The following is a 24,307-nucleotide window of genomic DNA, read 5'->3' on the forward strand; positions in this document are numbered from 1 at the left end:
CCTTTATAAAGAAATTGAGTAAAAACCTCAAAGGGTTTTTGTATGAGCGTTAAAAATGTCCTTGCTAGTCATTTTTCAAGTTTTAAACTGTATACTTTGGACTGGCCTTGGACCATGGTTCACATAATTGGATGTAACTTAATGAGTTCATAAGCTACAAGAATCGTTTGTATATCAAATTGTTTATTAAGAAACACCCTAATTTACAGTGAAATTTTCATTAAAATACTTGAATTCGTTTTTTAAATATCTTGCTTAGAACTCGATTTTTGGTAAAAAATTGTTTCATGAAATAGGGCTTAAGCAAAAGTACTCTAGCTCAATAACTCCTTAAGCTAGAATCAACTTTTATACCTCAACTCCAAAAGACTCTTAACACTCTTCTAAAAAAATTGAGTAAAAACCTCAAAGGAGTTTTGTTTGAGCCTCAAAAGTGTCTTTTCTGGTAATTTTTTAAGTTTTATACTGTATAATTTGGACTGGTCTTGGACCATGGCACACATAATCGGCTGTAACTCAGTGAGTTCTTAAGCTATCGGAATCATTCATATTTCAAATTATTTTCCATAAAACACCCTAACTAACAGTGAAATCTCTATTAAAATGCCCGCAATATTTTTTAAAATATCTTGCTTAGAATTCGACTTTTGGTAAAAAAAGTTCCATGAAATAGAGCTGAAGCAAAAGTGCTTTAGCTCAGTAACTTTTTGAGCTAAAAACACCTTTTATACCTCAAAATAAACCCCAAGAAGCTCTTAATATTTCCCTGAAAAAATTGGGTAAAAATATTAAAGGGTTTTTGTGTGACCTTCAAAAGTGTCCATTTTAGTCATTTTTCAAGTTTTAAACTGTATAATTTGGACTAGTCTTGAACCATGGATCACATATTAGGCTGTAACTTAATGAGTTCTTAAGCTACTAAAGTCATTCATATATCAAATTGTTTGGTAAGAAACACCCTAACTCACTGTGAAAGTTACGTTAAGGTGCCTTGAACAGTTTTTCAAATATCTTGCTCGGAACTCGAGTTATGGTAAAAAAAGTTTCATAAAATAGGGCTCAAGCAAAAGTGCTCTATCTAAGCAACCCCTTAAGCTATAAACTCTTTTTATACCTCAAAATAAACCCCAAGAAGTTCTTAATATTCTTCTAAAAAATTGAGTAAAAACCTTAAAGGGTTTTTGTATGAGCCTTAAAAATGTCCTTGCTAGTCATTTTTCAAGTTTTAAACTGTATACTTTGGACTGGCCTTGTACCATGGTTCGCATAATTGGATGTAACTTAAAGCAACCCCTTAAGCTAAAATCTCTTTTTATACCTCAAAATAAACCCCAAGTATACCCCTTAATATTCTTGTAAAAAATTGAGTAAAAACCTCAAAGAGTTTGTGTTTGAGTGTCAAAAGTGTCTTTGCTAATCATTTGTTAAGTTTTAAACTGTATACTTTGGACTGGCCTTGGACCATGGCTCACAATATTGGCCATAACTCAGTAAGTTCTCAAGTTACAAGAGTCGTTCATATATCAAATTCTTTGCCAAGAAACACCCTAACTTACAGTGAAATTTCCATTAAAGTGCCTAAGAAAGTTTTTCAAATATCCTGCTTAGAATTCGATTTTTGGTAAAAAAAAAGTTTCATTAAATAGTACTCAAGCAAAAGTGCTATAGCTCAATAACTCTTTAAGCTAGAATCAACTTTTATACCTCAAATTAAGCCCCAAGAAGACCTTAATACTTTTCTGAAAAAAATTAGTAAAACCTTTAAAGGGTTTTTGTTTAAGCCTCAAAAGTATCCTTGCCCGCCATTTTTCACGTGTGAAATTATATACTTTGAGCTGCTCTTGGACCATGGCTCATATAATTAACTGTAATTCGGTAAGTTCTTAAGCTACAAGAGTTGTTTATATATCAAATCATTTGCTATAAAAATTGTAACTTACAATGAACTTTTTATTAAATTACCTAATATAGTTTTTAAAATATCTTTCTTAGAATTCGACTTTTGGTAAAAAAAGTTTCATGAAATAGAGCTCAAGCAAACGTGTTCTATTTCAGCAACTCCTTAAGCTGGATTCATCTTTTATACGTCCAAAGAAACCTCAAGAAGCCCCTAATATTCTTCTAAAAAAATTGAGTAAAAACCTCAAAGAGTTTTTGTTTGAGTGGCAAAAGTCTCTTTGCTAATCATTTTTCAAGTTTTACGCTGTATAGTTTGGACTGGTCTTGGACCCTCGCTCACATAATTAACTGTAACTCAGTGGCAAAAGTATCTTTGCTAATCATTTTTTAAGTTTTACACTGTATAGTTTGGGCTAGTCTTGAACCCTTGCTCACATAATTAGTTAGTTCTGAAACCACAAGAGTCCTTCATATATTAAATTGTTTGCCAAAAAACACCCTAACTTGCAGTGATATTTTCAATTAAGTGCCTAAAAAAGTTATTCAAATATCCAGCTTAGAACTCGATTTTTGGTAAAAAATAGTTTCATGCTCTAGCTCAATAACTCCTTAAGCGAGAATCAACTTTTATACCTCAAATTAAACCCCAAGAAGGTCTTAATACTTTTCTGAAAAAATCCGGTAAAACCATCAAAGGGTTTTTGATTAAGCCTCAAAAGTGTCCTTGCCCGTCATTTGTCACGTGTCAAACTATATACTTTGAGATGCTCTTGGACCATGGCTCACATAATTGACTATAACTCAGGGAGTTCTTAAGCTACAAAAGTGGTTCATATATCAAATTGTTTGCTAAGAAACACCCTCAATTAGAGTTAAATTCCCATTAAATCATCTGCAATAGTTTTTAAAATATCTTGCTTAGAATACATGCAACTTACCGTTAATGGTTTGCCAAATAAGGGCCCCCATAACCTCCAGATCTAAGTCCAATAAAAAAACTAAGCCACCTTATCGAACGAACTCTTTAATGACAAGAAAATAGGGAACAATCACATAAATTCCGAACAAATACTCTAAACATTATACGCTTACTATTCCACTTGACTATTCACTATAATAAACTTCCGGAGACCTGGCTCCTCCTTACACCTCACACTCCTCTTCCACCTCACGCCGCTGGAGATCCAGGAAGAGCAACTCCTCACATTTTAACCTAAAAATCTATCGCTTCGCCTGTTGCTCCTTCTTGTTGTAATCGTCGAGCATCGAGGCGACTTCCATGCGTTCGGCTGCGATGTGTTGAATGTTCGCCAACAAATCTGGATACGGATTGATGGCCTTGACGAAGTCCTTCTGGTCCAGTCGGTAGATCTCAGACACCTCGACGGCGATCACGGAGGCTGTGCGCAGAGTCCCCTTGATGATCAGAGCGATCTCGCCGAAATGCGAGCCGTCCTCCAGGTGGCAAATCTGTCGAATATACACGAACGTTTGAGGCAAACAAGAGAATCGTCAAGTTAAAGCGAGATTTGTCGCACCCGAGGACCGAGTTTGCCCATGGTGTATACATACGCAAGCATTCAAACATTTGCCGGTTCGCGTGTGAGACGTTTACCTCTTTTCCGGATTTGGTGTAAATGGCAACGGTGCCGGTGGATATGAAGTACATGCTGGTACCGGGGGTGTTCGCCTTGATGATGACGTCATTCACCAAGTAGACCTCGATCCGCAAACAGGAGATGATGCGCACGAGCAGGTTGATCGGTAAATTCCGGAAGAAAATCACGTTTTCCACGAGTTTCCTGCACGCGTGCATGTTGATTTCCTGTCTCAGCTGCTCCGAGATCGTTTCCAGGATCTCGCTCTCCCTAAAGTAACTTTTCTGGAAGCGGAACTCGTAGTAAATGAGAATGCGGCTGCGCATCTGCATCGGAAGTTGCTTGTGGCGCATGTAGTCCTTAAGCTGCCTCTCCATTTCCACGTATTTGTGTGCGGCCGACGTTTTCCCCTTCATTATTTCCATGATCATCGCTGAAAATTTCGTCGAGTTACACGCCACTGGATCTACTCGGTTTTCTCAGAGTGACAGCTGAGATTAAGTCACTTGTCACTAAGGTCATTGAAGTATTTTAAGGCGAAGCTGCTAAGCAAACGTCACTTTTAGGCGTTTATAAACTGTCAACGGAAAACTCAATAATAGAAAGCAGAATGAGCAATTTTAATCTCATTTAAAGATAAATATTGAGATTTCTTCTGTTCTTCTCTTTTTATTTATAAGCGTACAATTCGCAAATCAGTAGCGACATGTCCTGTCATTATTTGACAGATGACAAGTATGTCGTTGATGGATGACACTGTTGACAACTTCTCTGTTGCACTTGGATGTTGCACTTTCATTTTTCTCAAGAATTTGGGTCCTTGCATGCCTCAGCTTCAATAAATAAATCATTTTTCTTCTTCTTCTTCGTCTTTTTATAAGAATTCTTAATTTTTCTCAGGAATTTGGGGTTTGTACTTGTTTTCTTTAAATATCTGGATGAAATAACTCGGTAGACAAGTCCAGGCACATAAATACAGGGAAACAAACCTTAAGAACCTAAAACTATTGACTCACAATTCAAAACTCCCTAGAACCACACTGTTTTAATTGCCTGGACGAATTTAATTATTTTTCTTCTTCCTCTTCTTCTTTTTAATGTAATTCTCGATTTGTCTAAGGAATTTGGGTTCTTGCACTTGTTTTTCTCAACTGCCTGGACGAATTTAATCATTTTTCTTATTCCTCTTCTTCTTTTTAAAGTAATTCTCGATTTGTCTAAGGAATTTGGGTTCTTGCACTTGTTTTTCTCAACTGCCTGGACGAATTTAATCATTTTTCTTATTCCTCTTCTTCTTTTTAATGTAATTCTCGATTTGTCTAAGGAATTTGGGTTCTTGCACTTGTTTTTCTCAACTGCCTGGACGAAATTAATCAATGGACAAGTCCAGGCATAAAATCCCAGTGAAACAAACTTAAAAACTCAAAATTGTGGACTCGCAAACGAAAACTCCCTAGAAATAAAGTGTCTCAACTGCCTGGACGAATTTAATCATTTTTCTTCTTCCTCTTCTTCTTTTTAATGTAATTCTCAATTTGTCTAAGGAATTTGGGTTCTTGCACTTGTTTTTCTCAACTGCCTGGACGAATTTAATCATTTTTCTTATTCCTCTTCTTCTTTTTAATGTAATTCTCGATTTGTCTAAGGAATTTGGGTTCTTGCACTTGTTTTTCTCAACTGCCTGGACGAAATTAATCAATGGACAAGTCCAGGCATAAAATCCCAGTGAAACAAACTTAAAAACTCAAAATTGTGGACTCGCAAACGAAAACTCCCTAGAAATAAAGTGTCTCAACTGCCTGGACGAATTTAATCATTTTTCTTCTTCCTCTTCTTCTTTTTAATGTAATTCTCAATTTGTCTAAGGAATTTGGGTTCTTGCACTTGTTTTTCTCAACTGCCTGGACGAATTTAATCATTTTTCTTATTCCTCTTCTTCTTTTTAATGTAATTCTCGATTTGTCTAAGGAATTTGGGTTCTTGCACTTGTTTTTCTCAACTGCCTGGACGAAATTAATCAATGGACAAGTCCAGGCATAAAATCCCAGTGAAACAAACTTAAAAACTCAAAATTGTGGACTCGCAAACGAAAACTCCCTAGAAATAAAGTGTCTCAACTGCCTGGACGAATTTAATCATTTTTCTTCTTCCTCTTCTTCTTTTTAATGTAATTCTCAATTTGTCTAAGGAATTTGGGTTCTTGCACTTGTTTTTCTCAACTGCCTGGACGAAATTAATCAATGGACAAGTCCAGGCATAAAAATACAGTGAAACAAACTTAAGAACACAAATTGTTGACTCAAAAGCCAAAACTCTCTAAAAACACACATTTTTTCTTCTCCCTCTTCTTCTTTTAAAAGTAATTCTTCAATTTTCAAGTCCATTCATATAAATACAGGGAAGCAAACCTAAGAACCGAAAACTATTGACTCAAAATTCAAAACTCCATATAACCCCACTGTTTCAATTGCCTGGACGAATCAAATCATTTTCCTTCTTATTCCTCTTAATATTGTTCTTCTTCTTCCCTATTAAAAGGTTTTTTAGCTGTCGTACCCTTGAACCAAAAAGTCAAGAAACAGAAATTCGAGAAATTGAAAACAATTTCTTAGGAATATTGTTCTGTAACTTTCAGTCAGGTTTTGGGGTCATTTCCAAGGGTTTGAGATAATTTCTCATGTCTTCCAGCCACTTAGACTCATATTTCCAGGCTCCTTAACTAAATGTTAGTGTTGTATAAGCATTTTAGCAAAGCATCTCACGTTTGAACCGTGTTTTAGGGATCTGTTTCACATTTTGTCCATAGTTTCCACTTATTTGGATTTTTTATATTGTAGCGTTTTTTCCCTTCGTTAAGTATGAATTAAAGCAATAAAAAATAGTCAAATAATTTATTTATACACTTACATTACGAAAACACGATCACTCACGACTGCTAGAATTATTTATTTATTTACAACTATTTAAATCTCGCGCAAATTACTGACAACACTGATAACTCTTGGTGATGCGGCTCCTTATATACTCGGCTGGTCCGGAAGATTCTCGGTAATCTTCAAAACGTCGTGCGATGTGTCATTGCAGAATGACGGAAAATCAGTTGAATTCTTGTTACAATATCTTCCAGACTCTTGGAGTCATTTTTCGTTTCATCACAGGAGTTTACAGTTAGTTAGTTTATGTCTTAGGGATTTGAAGTAGTTGTTTTAAGCCTGTGATTTTGGAGTAATGTTTTATGTTTCCATTGTACATCTTCAAGGCTCTTGGGCTAATTTTTCGTTCGTTTTGTACTCAGACTAACTCAGGTTCTAAGGTGTTGTAACCACGACATTCGTCTTCTACCCACTCTTTGTTTTCCTAGTTATTTTCCTTGCAAGGCGTTTATCAACTGTCAACGGAAAACTCAATAGAAAGCAGAATGAGCAATTTTAATCTCATTTAAAGATAAATATGTTGTGCGGTAAATGTTTTTAGAGTGAATCATAGAAGAAGATCTCTTGACAGCGGTTAACTGTGGTTCATTGGACCTAGGGAATTTTTCCAGATTACTATAATGATAGGTACATCTAAATACTTGGAAGATATACGAATTTGTCTCGTCTATCCCTGAGAGATGGACGAAGATTTCTTCTATATCCTATTTTATGGGATAAAAGCATGGAAACTTGTCGAAGCCACAATAGAGAAATTGGAAGCATTCGAGGGATGATTATTATAGAATAGTTGAAAAAAAAGATGGCAAGAAAAAGGAACTAATTAATATGTAAATGTAAAGGAGCGAAAGGTCCAATATTCGAGACACGTAATGAGAAATGCAAGGAAAATAACTAGGAAAACAAAGAGCGGGTAGAAGACGAATGTCGTGGTTACAACACCTTAGAACCTGAGTTAGTCTGAGTACAAAACGAACGAAAAATTAGCCCAAGAGCCTTGAAGATGTAGAATGGAAACATAAAACATTACTCCAAAATCACAGGCTTAAAACAACTATTTCAAATCCCTAAGACATAAACTAACTAACTGTAAACTCCTGTGATTAAACGAAAAATAACTCCAAGAGTCTGGAAGATATTGTAACAAGAATTCAACTGATTTTCCGTCATTCTGCAATGACACGACGCACGACGTTTCGAAGATTACCGAGAATCTTCCGGACCAGCCGAGTATATAAGGAGCCGCATCACCAAGAGTTATCAGTGTTGTCAGTAATTTGCGCGAGATTTATATAGTTGTAAATAAATAAATAACTCTAGCAGTCGTGAGTGATCGTGTTTTCGTAATGTAAGTGTATAAATAAATTATTTGACTATTTTTTATTGCTTTAATTCATACTTAACGAAGGGAAAAACGCTACAATATAAAAAATCCAAATAAGTGGAAACTATGGACAAAATGTGATAAACAGATCCCTAAAACACGGTTCAAACTTGAGATGCTTTGCTAAAATGCTTATACAACACTAACATTTAGTTAAGGAGCCTGGAAATATGAGTCTAAGTGGCTGGAAGACATGAGAAATTATATGAAACCCTTGGAAATGACTCCAAAACCTGACTGAAAGTTACAGAACAATATTCCTAAGAAATTGTTTTCAATTTCTCGAATTTCTGTTTCTTGACTTTTTGGTTCAAGGGTACGACAGCTAAAAAACCTTTTAATAGGGAAGAAGAAGAACAATATTAAGAGGAATAAGAAGGAAAATGATTTGATTCGTCCAGGCAATTGAAACAGTGAGGTTATATGGAGTTTTGAATTTTGAGTCAATAGTTTTCGGTTCTTAGGTTTGCTTCCCTGTATTTATATGAATGGACTTATCTAGTGATTCTTTTAGTTCAGGTAGTCAAGGAAAACAAGTGCAAGAACCCAAATTCCTGGGAAAAATTGAAGAATCACTTTAAAAAGAAGAAGAGGGAGAAGAAAAAATGTGTGTTTTTAGAGAGTTTTGGCTTTTGAGTCAACAATTTGTGTTCTTAAGTTTGTTTCACTGTATTTTTATGCCTGGACTTGTCCATTGATTAATTTCGTCCAGGCAGTTGAGAAAAATAAGTGCATGAACCCAAAATCCTTCGAAAAATTGAGAATTATATTAAAAAGAAGAAGAGGAAGAAGAAAAATAATTAAATTCGTCCAGGCAGTTGAGACACTTTATTTCTAGGGAGTTTTCGTTTGCGAGTCCACAATTTTGAGTTTTTAAGTTTGTTTCACTGGGATTTTATGCCTGGACTTGTCCATTGATTAATTTCGTCCAGGCAGTTAAGAAAAACAAGTGCAAGAACCCAAATTCCTTAGACAAATTGCGAATTACATTAAAAAGAAGAAGAGGAAGAAGAAAAATGATTAAATTCGTCCAGGCAGTTGAGAAAAACAAGTGCAAGAACCCAAATTCCTTAGACAAATCGAGAATTACATTAAAAAGAAGAAGAGGAAGAAGAAAAATAATTAAATTCGTCCAGGCAATTGAAACAGTGTGGTTCTAGGGAGTTTTGGATTGTGAGTCAACAGTTTTGTGTTCTTAAGTTTGTTTCACTGTATTTTTATGCCTGGACTTGTCTATTAATTAATTTCATCCAGGCAGTTAAGAAAAATAAGTGCAAGAACCCAAAATCCTTCGAAAAATTGAGAATTACATTAAAAAGAAGAAGAGGAAGAAGAAAAATGATTAGATTCGTCCATGCAGTTGGGACAGTCTGTTTCTAGGGAGTTTTGATTTGTGAGTCAATAGTTTTGGGTTCTTAAGGTTTGTTTCCCTCTATTTATGTGCCTGGACTTGTCTATTGATTAATTTCGTCCAAGCAGTTGAGAAAAACAAGTGCAAGAACCCAAGTTTCTGGAAAAATGAAGAATTACTTAAAAAAAAAGAAGAGGAAGAAGAAAAAATGTGTGTTTCTAGGGAGATTTGGCTTTTGAGTCAACAATTTTGTGTTCTTAAGTTTGTTTCACTGTGATTTTATGCCTAGACTTATCTATTGATTAATTTCGTCCAAGCAGTTGAGGAAAACAAGTGCAAGAACCCAAATTCCTGGGAAAAAATGGAGCATTACATTAAAAGAGAAGAAGAGGAAGAAGAAAAATGATTAAATTCGTCCATGCAGTTGGGACAGTCTGTTTCTAGGGAGTTTTGATTTGTGAGTCAATAGTTTTGGGTTCTTAAGGTTTGTTTCCCTCTATTTATGTGCCTGGACTTGTCTATTGATTAATTTCGTCCAAGCAGTTGAGAAAAACAAGTGCAAGAACCCAAGTTTCTGGAAAAATGAAGAATTACTTAAAAAAAAAGAAGAGGAAGAAGAAAAAATGTGTGTTTCTAGGGAGATTTGGCTTTTGAGTCAACAATTTTGTGTTCTTAAGTTTGTTTCACTGTGATTTTATGCCTAGACTTATCTATTGATTAATTTCGTCCAAGCAGTTGAGGAAAACAAGTGCAAGAACCCAAATTCCTGGGAAAAAATGGAGCATTACATTAAAAGAGAAGAAGAGGAAGAAGAAAAATGATTAAATTCGCCCAGGCAGTTGAAACAGTTTATTTCTAGAGAGTTTTGAATTCTGAGTCAATAGTTTTGGGTTTTTAAGGTTTGTTTCCCTGTATTTATGTGCCTGGACTTGTCTACTGAGTTATTTCATCCAGATATTTAAAGAAAACAAGTACAAACCCTAAATTCCTGAGAAAAATTAAGAATCCTTATAAAAAGACGAAGAGAAAGAAGAAAAATGATTTATTTATTGAAGCTGAGGCATGCAAGGACCCAAGTTCTTGAGAAAAATGTAAGTACAACATCCAAGTGCATCAGAGAGGTTGTCAACAGTGTCATCCATCAACGACATACTTGTCACCTGTCAAATAATGATAGCACATGTCGTTACTGATTTCTATTTATTTCTGTCTTCCCTGTATTTATATGCCTGGACTTGTCTATTGATTAATTTCATCCAGGCAGTTGAGGAAAACAAGTGCAAGAACCCAAGTTTCTGGAAAAATGAAGAATTTCTATAAAAAGAAGAAGAGGAAGAAGAAAAATAATTTATTCGTTGAAGTTGAGGCATGCAAGAACCCAAATTATTGATAAAAATGAAAGTGCAACATCCAAGTGCAACAGAGACGCCCTCCGATATAAACTCAATCTTCTGTTGGTGGTCAGCAAGATTATTGCCAACAGTGTCATCTGTCAACCTCATAGTTGTCATCTGTCAAGTAATGACAATCAGTTAGATCCTGTTATTGATATCTTTTAAGGTTGTGCCTATGGCTCAAATCTAAGACAGGATTTTTATACTTTTGAAAATTATGCATTTTGTTTAATGACAATATTCCTTTAAAGTTTTTGAGATTACAAACTTTTAAGTGAGTGGTCACCCTTAAGAACAAACTTCGTCCTTGGACCTTACTACTGAAAATCTCTGATTGGTTTGAACCTAAGACAACATTGTGCCTTTACTAACGTTCGAATTGTATGCTAAATAAATAAAAAGAGAAGCACAGAGGAAATAATAATAAGCGCAAGCGAGAGACGATATCAAAGTGCGGCAATATAAGCCTCAATCTCCTATTAATGACAAGAAAGATTATTGTCAACAGTGTCATCCATCAACGACATACTTGTCATCTGTCAAATAATTACAGTACATTTCGTTACTGATGTGCGAATTGTATGCTAAATAAATAAAAAGAGAAGCACAGAGGAAATAATAATAAGCGAAAGCAAGAGACGACATCAAAGTGCGGCAATATAAGCCTCAATTTCCTGTTAGTGACAAGGAAGATTAATGTCACCAGCATCATCTGTCAACGTCAAACTTGAGCGTCAGTAATTGGCGCGAGATTTAAATAGTTGAAAATAAATCAATAACTCTAGCAGTCGTGAGTGATCGTGTTTTCGTAATGTATGTGTATAAATAAATTAGTGGACTATTTTCGATTGTTTTAATTCACATCTAGTGAACCAAAATCTAAATAAATAGGGTCGCTAGAAAACGATTAAAACCTGAGATACCTGCATAAAATATGACACTAAAAATTAGAGCTTAGAAATATGAGTCCTTAATCCCTGGAAGACTTAAGGAATAACTGCAACGAACTGGAAGACATGAAAAATTAGCTCAAACCTCTGGAAGGCATAAGAAAGGACCCCAAAACCTGACTGAAAGTTACAGAACAATAATCCGAAGAAATCGGTTTCAATTTCTGGAATTTCTGTTTCTTGACTTTTTGGTTCAAGGGCACGACAGTTAAAGAACCCTCTAACAGGGATAAGGAAAAACGATATTAAGAGAAATAAGAAGGAAAATGATAAAATTAGTCCAGGCAATTGAAACAGTGTGTCTCTAGGGAGTTTTGGATAGTGAGTTAACTGTTTTGTGTTCTTAGGTTTGTTTCACTGTATTTTTATGCCTGGGCTTGTCTGCTAATTTTTTTCGTCCAGGCAATCAAGGAAAACAAGTGCAAGAACCCAAAATCCTTCGAAAAATTGAGAATTACATTAAAAAGAAGAAGAGGAAGAAAAAAAATGATTAAATTCGTCCAGGCAGTTGAAACAGTCTGTTGTTTCTGGGAAGTTTTGAATTGTGAGTTAACAGTTTTGGGTTCTTAGTTTTGCTTTCCTGTATTTATATGAATGGACTTATCTCGTGATTCTTTTAGCCCAGGCAGTCAAGGAAAACAAGTGCAAAAACTCAAATTCCAGGGAAAAAATGAAGAATTACATTAAAAAGAAGAAGAGGAAGAAGAAAAAAGATGAAATTCGCCCAGGCAGTTGAAACAGTCTGTTTCTAGGGAGTTTTGAATTGTGAGTCAATAGTTTTGGGTTCTTAACGTTTGTTTCCCTGTATTTATGTGCTTGGACTTGTCCACTGAGTTACTTCATCCAGATATTTAAAGAAAACAAGTACAAAATCCAAATTCCCGAGAAAAATGAAGAATTCTTATAAAAAGACGAAGAGGAAGAAGAAAAATAATTAACTTCGTCCAGGCAGTTAAGACCCTTTATTTCTAGGGAGTTTTCGTTTTCGAGTCAACATTTTTGTGTTCTTAAGGTTTGTCTCACTGTATTTTAATGCCTGGACTTGTCTATTGATTAATTTCGTCCAGGCAGTTGAGAAAAACAAGTGCAAGAACCCAAATTCCTTAGACAAATTGAGTATTGCATTAAAAGGAAGAAGAAAAATGATTAAAGTCGTCTAGGCAATTGAAACAGTCTCTTTCTAGGGAATTTTGAATTGTGAATCACTAGTTTTGGGTTCTTAAGGTTTGTTTCTCTGTATTTATGTGCCTGGACTTGTCTACTGAGTTATTTCATCCAGATATTTAAAGAAAACAAGTACAAACCCTAAATTCCTGAGAAAAATTAAGAATTCTTATAAAAAGACGAAGAGAAAGAAGAAAAATGATTTATTTATTGAAGCTGAGGCATGCAAGGACCCAAATTCTTGAGAAAAATGAAAGTGCAACATCCAAGTGCATCAGAGAGGTTGTCAACAGTGTCATCCATCAACGACATACTTGTCACCTGTCAAATAATGACAGTACATGTCGTTACTGATTTGCGAATTGTATGCTAATAAATAAAAAGAGAAGCACACAAGAAATATCAATAAGCGAAAGCAAGAGACGACATCAAAGTGCGGCAATATAAGTCTCAATCTCCTGTGTCATCTGTCACCAGTGTCATCTGACAACGTCAAATTTGTCAAAATGGCAAAAACTTACCCAAAATGTAAATAAAGAACAAACTGGAGGCGTACCAACCGAACCAAACGATCAAAATCTCCACTTCAGTGGCTGGCAGCACTTTCCCGTAACTCGAATTGTAAATGATGAGGGAGCCACGGTAGAAGGCGCCGATGATGACGTACAGCACCGGGTACTCGCTCGCCTTCTCCTTCCTGAAAGATCCCTTTAGGGTTTTTAGGCGGGAAATTTGAAAAATTCGCGCTAAACTTACGCGACCAGACTCTGGATGGTCTTCGCGCGGATGAAAATCGAATTTTTCGAGGTGCCCATGCGCTCCCTGGTGAATTTCAGCATGCAGCAGGTCACGTGCCAGTAAAGGAGGGTGAAAACCACCACCAGGGTGACCATGTAGGTGTAATAGTTGATGTCCAGGATCTGAAAAAATGCCGTAAAAATGCGCCATTTGTCTTTGTTTTTTTGGCGCCATCTATAGGATACACTAAAGAGCTTGACGTGTCATGCGCACAGGTCACGTCACGCCTAAAAAGCGGAATAGTGAATTCAATAATAAATCGACGAAATTCAATAAGTTAATTTATTTCGGATAAACACTGATTAAAATAGAAGAAAATTGAATTGATCGAGCTGGCTCTGGTGAGTTTTAACGCGAAGTAGGCCGCCGGCCAGTAGAAGAGGGTGAAAACCGTCACCATAGTGACCGTGAATGCGTAGTAGGCGATGTCCCGTAGCTGAAAAAGGGTTAAAGACACATTTACTGGTTCTACAATACCCTAAAGTGTCATGCGCACAGGCAAACGGTCAGACCACACCTTCTAGGGTACAAAAAGGCAACATTGTAATAATTGTAATGTAACTTGTATCGCCATCTCAGTCTGACGCACTACAAGGAATGAGAAGATGTAACATGTGACGCACTTTTGGAACTTAATTAATCAAATTATCCGCGAAATTTCAAGATGGCGGCGAGTAGTATCACGTGATGCCAATCGGCCAATGGGGAAGAAACGCGTTTTCTTTGAGTGAAGCTCTCTCCCTAAAAGAAAATCAATTTTTCGCAAAAATATTTCTTGAAAAAATAGGCCTTGACTAAGAGAACCCTAATTACCGCCATTTTTTACCCAGGGGCACGTTTCTACCCTCAAATCCTTCCTCAGGAATTTTTTTATACGAATCTAAAAGAATTGTGAGGATATTTTAATTAGTTATGAAGTTATGTCCGAAAATGTCCCCTGATGATTAAAAAAGGTAATGTAGCAGTATGCGTCTCAAAAACCTCAAATTTGCTGGCTGTGGACCTTGTCGGACAAAATCGCCTCTAACTCAAAAACTTTTTAAGACTCAAAAATTCTTTTGGTACGAGTTTATTGGGAAAGAAACGCGTTTTCTTTGAGAGAAACTCCGTTAAAAAAATTCAAATTTTTCGCGAAAATATACGCATGCAGAATGAAAATTTGTTATAAAAAATGGCGCAAAATTGGGTCTTTACTAAAAGAGCTCTAACTACCCTAATTTTTCACCCAGAGGCACGTTTCTACCCTTAAATCCATCCCTAGGAATCCTGTTATATGAACCTGAAAGAATTGTGAGGATATTTGAATTAGTTCCCAAATTATGCCCGGAAATGTCCCCTGATGATAAAACATTTAAGGCTGTATGTGTCTCAAAAACTTCAAATGCAGTGGCTCTGGGACCTTGTCGGACAAAATGGTCTCTAACTCAGTAAATCTTTAAGAGATAAAAATTATTTTGACATGAAATTATTGGGAAAGAAACGAGTTTTCTTCGAGTAAAACTCCTTTAAAATAAATCCAATTTATCGCGAAAATATACGTATGCAAAGTGAAAATTTGTTATAAAAATTAGCGCAAAATTGGGCCCCAACGAAAAGAGCCCTAACTACCCCAATTTTTCACCCAAAGGCACGTTTCTACCCTTAAATTCATCCTCAGGAATCCTGTTATATGAACCTGAAAAAATTGTAAGGATATTTTAATTAGTTCCAAAATTATGTCCGAAAATGTCCCTTGATGAATAAAACATTAAGGTTCCAATATGCGTCTCAAAAACCTCAAATTCGGCGGCTCTGGGACCTTGTCGGACAAAATGGCCTCTAACTCAAGAACTTCTTGACGCACAAAACTCCTTTTAGTATTAAATGATTCGGAAAGAAACGTGTTTTCTTTGAGTAAAACTCCGTTAAAAAAATTACAATTTGTTGCGCAGATATTCGCATGCAAATTGAAAATTTGTTATAAAAATTAGCGCAAAATTGGGCCCCAAATAAAAGAGCTGTAACTACCTCAATTTTTCACCCAAAGGCATGTTTCTACCCTTAAATCCATTCCAGGAATCCTCTTATATGAACCTGAAAGAAATGTGGGGATATTGGAATTAGTTCCCAAATAATGCCCAGAAATGTCCCTTAATGAATACAAAATTTAACGTTGAAGTATGCGTCTCAAAAACCTCAAATTCGTTGGCTCTGGGACCTTGTCGGTCAAAATATTCTCTAACTCAATAAATCTTTGAGACATAAAAATTATTTTGGTATAAAATTATTAGGAAAGAAACGAGTTTTCTTCAAGTGGAACTTGTTCCAAAAAATTTCAATTTTTCGCGAAAATATACGCATGCAAAGTGAAAATTTATTATAAAAATTAGCGCAAAATTGGACCCCAACTAAAAGAGCCCTAACTACCGCAATTTTAAACCCTGAGGCACGTTTCTACCCTTAAATCCATTCTCAGGAATCCTGTTATATGAACCTGAAAGAATTTTGAGGATATTTGAATTAGTTCCCAAATTATGCCCGAAAATGTCCCCTGATGAATAAAACATTTAAGGTTGTATGTGTCTCAAAAACTTCAAATGCAGTGGCTCTGGGACCTTGTTGGACAAAATGGCCTCTAACTCAAAAACTTTTTGAGGCACAAAAATCCTTTTAGTATTAAATAGTTCGGAAAGAAACGCGTTTTCTTTGAGTAAAATTTTATTAAAAAAATTGCAATTTTTTGCGAAGTTATTCGCATGCAAAGTGAAAATTTGTTATAAAAATTAGCGCAAAATTGGGCCCCAACTAAAAGAGCCCTAAGTACCGCAATTTTTAACCCTGAAGCACGTTTCTACCCTTAAATCCATCCTTGGGAATCCTGTTATATAAACCTGAAAGAATTGTGGGGATATTTGAATTAGTTCCCAAATTATGCCCAGAAATGTCCCTTAATGTGTAACTGTTTTAAAAAAATATCAAATTTTTCGCGAAAATATTCGCATAAAAAGCGAAGATTTGTTATAAAAATGTGCCAGAAGAAGACTGTTTTCAAGTGTATGTTTATTTTATCAACGTAAGACACGTGTTTTGCCCTAAGGCATCATCAGATCTAAAAGTTACTTTTGTACAGTTTTTAAACGTCATATAATGTGAACATTTTATATTTCATTAATTTAAGATGACGCCTTATGTTCAGTAGTTTTACCGCTAAGTCGTATTTTAATATTGCAATTCGTGTCTATGCATTAATTTTTTTTTTTACTGGGGTTGCTATCTACTTTTGGACCTGATGATGCCTTAGGGCGAAACACGTATCATAACATAAGTTTATAAAATAAACATATACTAAGACCGTTGAATTGTGTATCCCTTCACCCTCTGAAATATTACTTAGAGGACTCTTTTTTGAATCATGTTGCAACAACGCATGAGTGATTCTGTATGCGCATTGGTAAACGGTCAGGCCTTGCCTATAAGCGCTGTTTCCGCTACCCATTAGTTCATTAAACGCTTTAGCTTTAGTAAATTAGAGTTAGTGGTAACTTACCTCTGCGCAGTACTTAAAGTACTTATAAAACCGAATGATCAGAAAGAACTTCATCACGATCAAGAGGTCCACGGCAACTTGGGCGGCAAACGGGAGGATCTCCCACAAATAGGGCGGCAACACCAGTGGGAGACAAGCCAACAGGTCCAGGAAAAAGTACGTCTTAAGGTACTGCCTGAAATCGAGGTTGTTAATGGCAAATGGTCGCTTTTTTTTTCAAGTGGGGACACTCACAAGGCGATTCGTTTAAAGTCGAGCACCACCTCCTGCCGAGGTTCGTCGTAGTACCCGGTACCGAAGTGCAGGAGGACGTTGAGGACGAATATCGAGTCGGTGGCGGTGGTGCCGATGATCCAGTGGCTGGTGTAGAGGAAACACTCGGGCATGCCCCTAAGCAGAAACTCCAAAGCGGTGAAGAAGATCTCGAAGGCGATCGCGAACACCATGATGCACGACCACACCAGGCTGAAAGAGGAAGTTCGCACATGCATTTGTCGAACAGACGAATATTCGTCAAGTACCGGCGAGTCTACCCGATCTAATGTCTGGAGAATTTTTCGAACTTAATCAAATTACCCATATAGCCATGCTATAGCCACTGTAAAGTTCAGAAAGCGCAAAAGATGTCTTAAAAAATTATGCGTTTTTGTTAAGTGAAAGTCTCTGAAGAAAATTACGATTTTTCGCGAGAATATTCACAGGAAAAGTGAAAAATTGTTATCCAAAAAAATTAGCCTTAATCAACAAAGGTCTAGGTACAATAATCTTTAGCCTAGAGCCACGTTTCTACCCTCAAATTTATCCTTAGAAATCACTTCGATGGCTCTGGGACCTTGAAGAATAAAATCGCCTCTAACTCAAGAAATTTTTGAGGTTAAAAATTCTTTTGGTACAAAATTATTAGGAAATCAGCGCGCTTTTATTACGTGAAACTCCGATAAAAAAAAACACAATTTTTCGTGAAAATATTGGCAGGAAAAGGGACACTTTGCTATAAAAGTTAGGGAAAAATAGATCCTAACCAAAAGAGCCCTAACTACTCGAACTTTTGATCCTATGGTGCATTTTTACCCTCAAATCCATCCCCAGGAATCTTTTTATATAAATCTGAAAGATTCATTACGATATTTTAATTAGCTTCCAAGTTATGTGCGAAAATGTCGCCTAATGAATTCAAAATTTAATAACCTCAAATTCGGCGCATCCGCGACCTTGCCGCACAAAATGGCCTCTAACTCAATAACTACTTGAGGCACAAAAAATCTTTTGGTATGAAATTATTTGGAAAGAAACACGTTTTCTTTGTATGAAACTTTTAAAAAAAAAAATCAGTTTTTAAAAAAAATATTTGCGGGAAAAGTGAAAATTTACTATAAAAATGCGCTCTTACTATAAAAGAGCGCTAACTATCCCAATTTTTAACTCAGAGGCGTATTTCTACCCTCAGATCCTTCTTCAGGAATCTCTTTTTATGAATCTGAAAGATTCATTACGATATTTTAATTAGCTTCCAAGTTATGTACAAAAATGTCGCCTAATGAATTCAAAATTGAATAACCTCAAATTTGGCGCATCCTCGACCTTGCCGGACAAAATCGCCTCTAACTTAAAAACTTCTTAAGGCACAAAACATCTTTTGGTATGAAATTATTTGGAAAGAAACGCGTTTCCTTTATGTGAAACTTTTTTTAAAAAAATCCAATTTTTAAAAAATATATTCGCGGGAAAAGTGAAAATTTACTATAAAAATGGGCTCCAGCCAAAAGAGCGCTAACTATCCCAATTTTTGAGTCAAAGGCGTATTTCTACCCTTAGATCCATCTCCAGGAATCTCTTTTTATGAATCTGAAAAATTTATTACGATATTTTAATTAGCTTCCAAGTTATCTGCAAAAATGTCGCCTAATGAGTTCAAAATTTAATAACCTCAAATTAGGCGCATTCTCGACCTTGCCGGACAAAATGGCCTCTAACTCAAAAACTTCTTAAGGCAGAAAAAATCTTTTGGTATGAAATTATTTGGAAAAAAACAAGTTTCCTTTCTGTGAAACTTTTTTTAAAAAATCCAATTTTTAAAAAAAATATTCGCGGGAAAAGTGAAAATTTACTATAAAAATGGGCTCCAGCGAAAAGAGCGCTTACTATCCCAATTTTTGACTCAGATGCGTATTTCTTCCCTCAGATCCATTCCCAGGAATCTCTTTATATAAATCTGAAAGATTCATTACGATATTTTAATTAACTTCCAAGTTATGTACAAAAATGTCGCGTAATGAATTCAAAATTTAATAACCTCAAATTCGACGCATCCTCGACCTTGCCGGACAAAATGGCCTCTAACTCAAAAACTTCTTAAGGCAGAAAAAATCTTTTGGTATGAAATTATTTGGAAAAAAACACGTTTCCTTTCTGTGAAACTTTTTTTAAAAAATCCAATTTTTAAAAAAAATATTCGCGGGAAAAGTGAAAATTTATTATAAAAATGGGCTCCAGCCAAAAGAGCTTTTAACCCAGGGCGACGTTTCTATCTTCACATCCATCCCTAGGAACCTCTTTATATGAATCTGAAAGAATCATTAGGTTATTTTAATTAGCTTCCAAGTTATGTACAAAAATGGCCCCTAGTGAATTCAAAATTTAATGTTGCAGCGCGCGTTTCAAAAACCTCAAATTTGGCGCCTCTAGGACCTTGCCGGACAAAATCGCCTCTAACCACGCCAATTTTTCACCCAGGGGGACGTTTTTACTCTTAAATTTATCCTCAGGAATCCCGTTATATGAATCCGAGAAAATGTTGAGAATATTTTAATCAGTTTCCGAGTTATGCACAAAAATACCCCATAACGAATAAAAAATTAAACGTTGCAGTTTGTGATTCAAACACCTCAAACTCGGTGTCTCTAGGACCTTGCCTGACAAAATCGCCTCTAACTCTGAGACTTTTTAAAGCACAAAACATTATTTACCATGGAATTATTGCCAAGGAAACGTGTTTTCTTTGAGTGAAATCCTTTTTAAAAAATTCAAATTTTCCGAGAAAATCCTTGCAGTAAAAGTGAGAAATTGTTATAAAAATTAACGAAAAAATAGGCCTCAACAAAAAGAGCCCTAACTACAATAATTTGTGACCCAGGAGCGTGTTTCTACCCTTAACTCTATCCACAGGAATCAATTTACATGAACCTGAAAAAGTTGTGAGGATACTTTAATTAGTTCCCAAGTTATGCCCTCTAATATCGCTGTCTCTTTCACTACTTTCATAGTACCGATTTTACATGTAACTGGTTTAAATAAAAGAAAAAATCTACAATATTGCCTATATGTAGATGATTTAATGAACATTTTTACGACGTTTCGCTCCATTGCACAGCTTCAGAACGTCCATGATAGCCCGAAATCGAACAAGTCATTTGTACAAGTCTTAAGAAGGTCTTGGGACATTTTTTTCGTCGATTATCATCAAAATGGCGGATAGGACGGACGCCATATTGGAAAAAAAATTGAGAGGGGATCTTGTGTTTGACAGATAAGATTTCATGTATTTTAACAAATAATGCGTTAAATCCAAAAACAAAATGGCGGAGTGCCCAATGGAATTGTTAGATAACAAGCCGCCATTTTGTTTTAGGTAGACCCCCTTTCAACTTTTAATTTTTCATAGAAAATAACGTCCATCGTCGGCCATTTTGACAGAGCTGTCAATTTAACGTCAAAATATTAAACTGGAAAAAACACAAATTTTAATAAAACTGACTAAATGGGAAATAAGGTTACTAAAAGAGCCTTATGGCCGTTTATTCAAAATGGGGCTTTTGATGACGTCCCTGCGTAGTAAATCAAATTGCGGAAAATGCGCACTGACTCATAAAAATGGCGGACGGACGCCATATTGAAAAAAAAATAATTGTGAGGGGGATCTTATGTTACATTATTTGACAGATACTATTTCTCGTATTTTAACAAATAGTGCGTTATTAATCCGGATCCAAAAACAAAATGGCGGAGTGCTCAATGGAATAGTTATATACCAAGCTGCCATTTTGTTTTAAGTACTTAAGACCCCCTTTCAACTTTTAATTTTTCATAGAAAATGGCGTCCATCCATCGGTCATTTTGACAGAGCTGTCAATTTAACGTCAAAATATTAAACTGGAAAAAACACAAATTTTAATAAAACTGACTAAATGGGAAATAAGGTTACTAAAAGAGCCTTATGACCGTTTATTCAAAACGGGGCTTTTGATGACGTCACTGCGTAGTAAACCAAATTGCGGAAAATGCGCACTGACTGATAGACTAGAGACTCCATCGCTTGGCGTCGGTCTGACTTGTTATTGTCAATAAACAAATGTCAAAAAGGGATAAAATACGGTACATATGCAAATGATTTTACGACGTTTCGCTCCATTACACATCTTCAGAACGTCCATAATAGACCGAAATCGAACAAGTCATTTGTACAAGTCTTAAGAAGGTCTTGGGAACTTTTCTTCGTCGAGTATCATCAAAATGGCGGACAGACGCCATATTGGAAAAAAAATTGAGAGGGGATCTTGTGTTTGACAGATAAGATTTCATGTATTTTAACAAATAATGCGTTAAATCCAAAAACAAAATGGCGGAGTGCCCAATGGAATTGTTAGATAACAAGCTGCCATTTTGTTTTAGGTAGACCCCTTTCAACTTTTAATTTTTCATAGAAAATAACGTCCATCGTCGGCCATTTTGACAGAGCTGTCAATTTAACGTCAAAATATTAAACTGGAAAAAACACAAATTTTAATAAAACTGACTAAATGGGAAATAAGGTTACTAAAAGAGCCTTATGGCCGTTTATTCAAAACGGGGCTTTTGATGACGTCCCTGCGTAGTAAATCAAATTGCGGAAAATGCGCACTGACTCATAAAAATGGCGGACGGACGCCATATTGAAAAAAAAATAATTGTGAGGGGGATCTTGTGTTACATTATTTGACAGATACGTTATCGTGTATTTTAACAAATAGTGCGTCATTAATCCGGACCCAAAAACAAAATGAAAGAGTGCTCAATTGAATTGTTAGATAACAAGCCGCCATTTTGTTTTAGGTAGACCCTCTTTCAACTTTTCATTTATCATAGACAATGGCGTCCATCCATCGGCCATTTTGACAGAGCTGTCAGTTTAACGTCAATATATTAAACCGAAAAAAAACACGAATTTTAATAAAACTGACTAAATAGGAAATTAGGTTACTAAAAGAGCCTTATGGACGTTTATTCAACACGGGGCTTTTGATGACGTCACTGCGTAGAAAACCAAATTGCGGAAAATGCGCACTGACTAGAGACTCCATCAGGCGGCTTGGCGTCGGTCTCACTTGTCAATGTCTATAAGCAAATGTCAAAAGGGATAAAAATACGGCACATATGCAAATGATTTTACGACGTTTCGCTCCATTACACATCTTCAGAACGTCCATTTTAGTCCGAAATCGAACAAGTCATTTTCACAAGTCTTAAGAAGGTCTTGGGACCTTTTCTTCGTCGAGTATCATCAAAATGGCGGACGGACGCTATATTGGAAAAAAAAAATTGAGAGGGGGATCTTGCGTTACATACATCATTTGACAGATAAGATTTCACGTATTTTAACAAATAATGCGTTAAATCCAAAAACAAAATGGCGGAGTGCCCAATGGAATTGTTAGATAACAAGCCGCCATTTTGTTTTAGGTAGACCCCCTTTCAACTTTTAATTTGTCATAGAAAATATGTCGTCCATCGTCGGCCATTTTGACAGAGCTGTCAATTTAACGTCAAAATATTAAACTGGAAAAAACACCAATTTTAATAAAAATGGCTAAAGGGGGAAATAGGTTGCTAAAAAAGCCTTATGGACGTTTATTCAACACGGGGCTTTTGATGACGTCACTGCGTAGTAAATCAAATTGCGGAAAATGCGCACTGACTCATAAAAATGGCGGACGGACGCCATATTAAAAAAAAATTGAGAGGATGATCTTGTGTTACATTATTTGACAGATACGATATCGTGTATTTTAACAAATAGTGCGTCATTAATCCGAACACAAAAACAAAATGGCGGAGTGCTCAATTGAATTGTTAGATAACAAGCCGCCATTTTGTTTTAAGTAGACCCCCTTTCAACTTTTAAGTTTTCACAGAATATGGTGTCCATCCATCGGTCATTTTGACAGAGCTGTCAATTTAACGTCAAAATATTAAACCGAAAAAAACATCCCAATATAAATAAAAATGACCAAATAAATGGCTAAATGGGGAATTAGGTTACTAAAAGAGCCTTATGGACGTTGTAATGTAATGACGCCACTGCGTAGTAAATCAAATTGCGGAAAATGCGCACTGACTGGAGACTCCATCAGACGGCTTGGCGTCGGTCTGACTTGTCATTGTCAATAAACAAACGTCAAAACGGGATAAAATACGGCACATAAATAAATAAATAAGTAAATAAATAAATAAAATAAAAAAACAGGCTTACTACGCCCTACTGAAGGGATGAATGCGAAACCCGTAGTTGACCACCTGACGCCTGCGCTCCTTCACTATGGCCCCGAAGCTGCGCAGGTGGTGCGTGTACATTTTGCTGCTCTCGGAAACCGCGCATGCCCTGATGGTCATTCTCCTTAATTTATTCAAAAAACCCCGATTCGGAATCCCGTTGTACTCATACTCGTCCGGTAGGTCTTCCAGGGAGCAGTCGTGTCCGTATTTGCTGAACTACACGAGGGAAAAAGTGATTTGAACACCTTACGGGGGGTAAAACGAGTACGGCCTACTCACCGGACTCTGCACGATCGTCGCTTTCGTGTCCATTTTCCCGGGAAATCGGTGCGAACATGAAAGAAAACGCCGGAAAGTGCCGGGGTGACGTCTCGGGCGTCAAAGAACGCGCCTTTGACAATTGACGCGCGGGTTATTTTTTTTCGGTTGCCAACGTCACCGTCGATCACAACATATTTATCCAAAGAAATAATTTTAAATAATTATTAAATCACTTTAGGATGGTGAATTCTCAGAAAGTGGGAAGGTCTCAACCGGTTCCTAAGGTCTCAGGCAAAAGGGTGCCGAATGAGTTTAGGCCTATTAATACTATACCAGAATACAAAAAATTTAAATTAAACTGTAAAAACCTAATTTACAGTGATAATAATAAGATTTTAGCAACTAATTAGGGTACGGCCACGCTTGCGAGCGATTTATCGTGAGCGAGAATGTATCGGGCGGCAAGCGTCAATCTGTCCACCGACAAGCGATTTTATGTTATACTCTATTTCAGAAGTGTG

The 24,307-nt window shown here is 36.2% G+C and overlaps 1 protein-coding gene across 1 annotated transcript; it reads right to left on the reverse strand.

The window, feature by feature from the left end:
• Window positions 1-2,903: 2,903 nt before the first annotated feature.
• LOC126747565 (potassium/sodium hyperpolarization-activated cyclic nucleotide-gated channel 1-like) lies at window positions 2,904-23,967 on the reverse strand. The gene is made up of 8 exons (XM_050456304.1): window positions 23,805-23,967; window positions 23,503-23,741; window positions 17,232-17,462; window positions 16,998-17,172; window positions 13,430-13,593; window positions 13,195-13,370; window positions 3,515-3,930; window positions 2,904-3,369 (listed from the first exon to the last, which is right to left on the reverse strand). Exons 1-8 carry the CDS (start codon window positions 23,835-23,837, stop codon window positions 3,121-3,123), a joined length of 1,683 nt encoding a protein of 560 aa, XP_050312261.1. The 5' UTR covers window positions 23,838-23,967; the 3' UTR covers window positions 2,904-3,120.
• Window positions 23,968-24,307: the final 340 nt, after the last annotated feature.

The sequence above is a fragment of the Anthonomus grandis genome, chromosome 19 (assembly GCF_022605725.1).
Source record: "Anthonomus grandis grandis chromosome 19, icAntGran1.3, whole genome shotgun sequence".
NCBI lineage: Eukaryota > Metazoa > Arthropoda > Insecta > Coleoptera > Curculionidae > Anthonomus > Anthonomus grandis.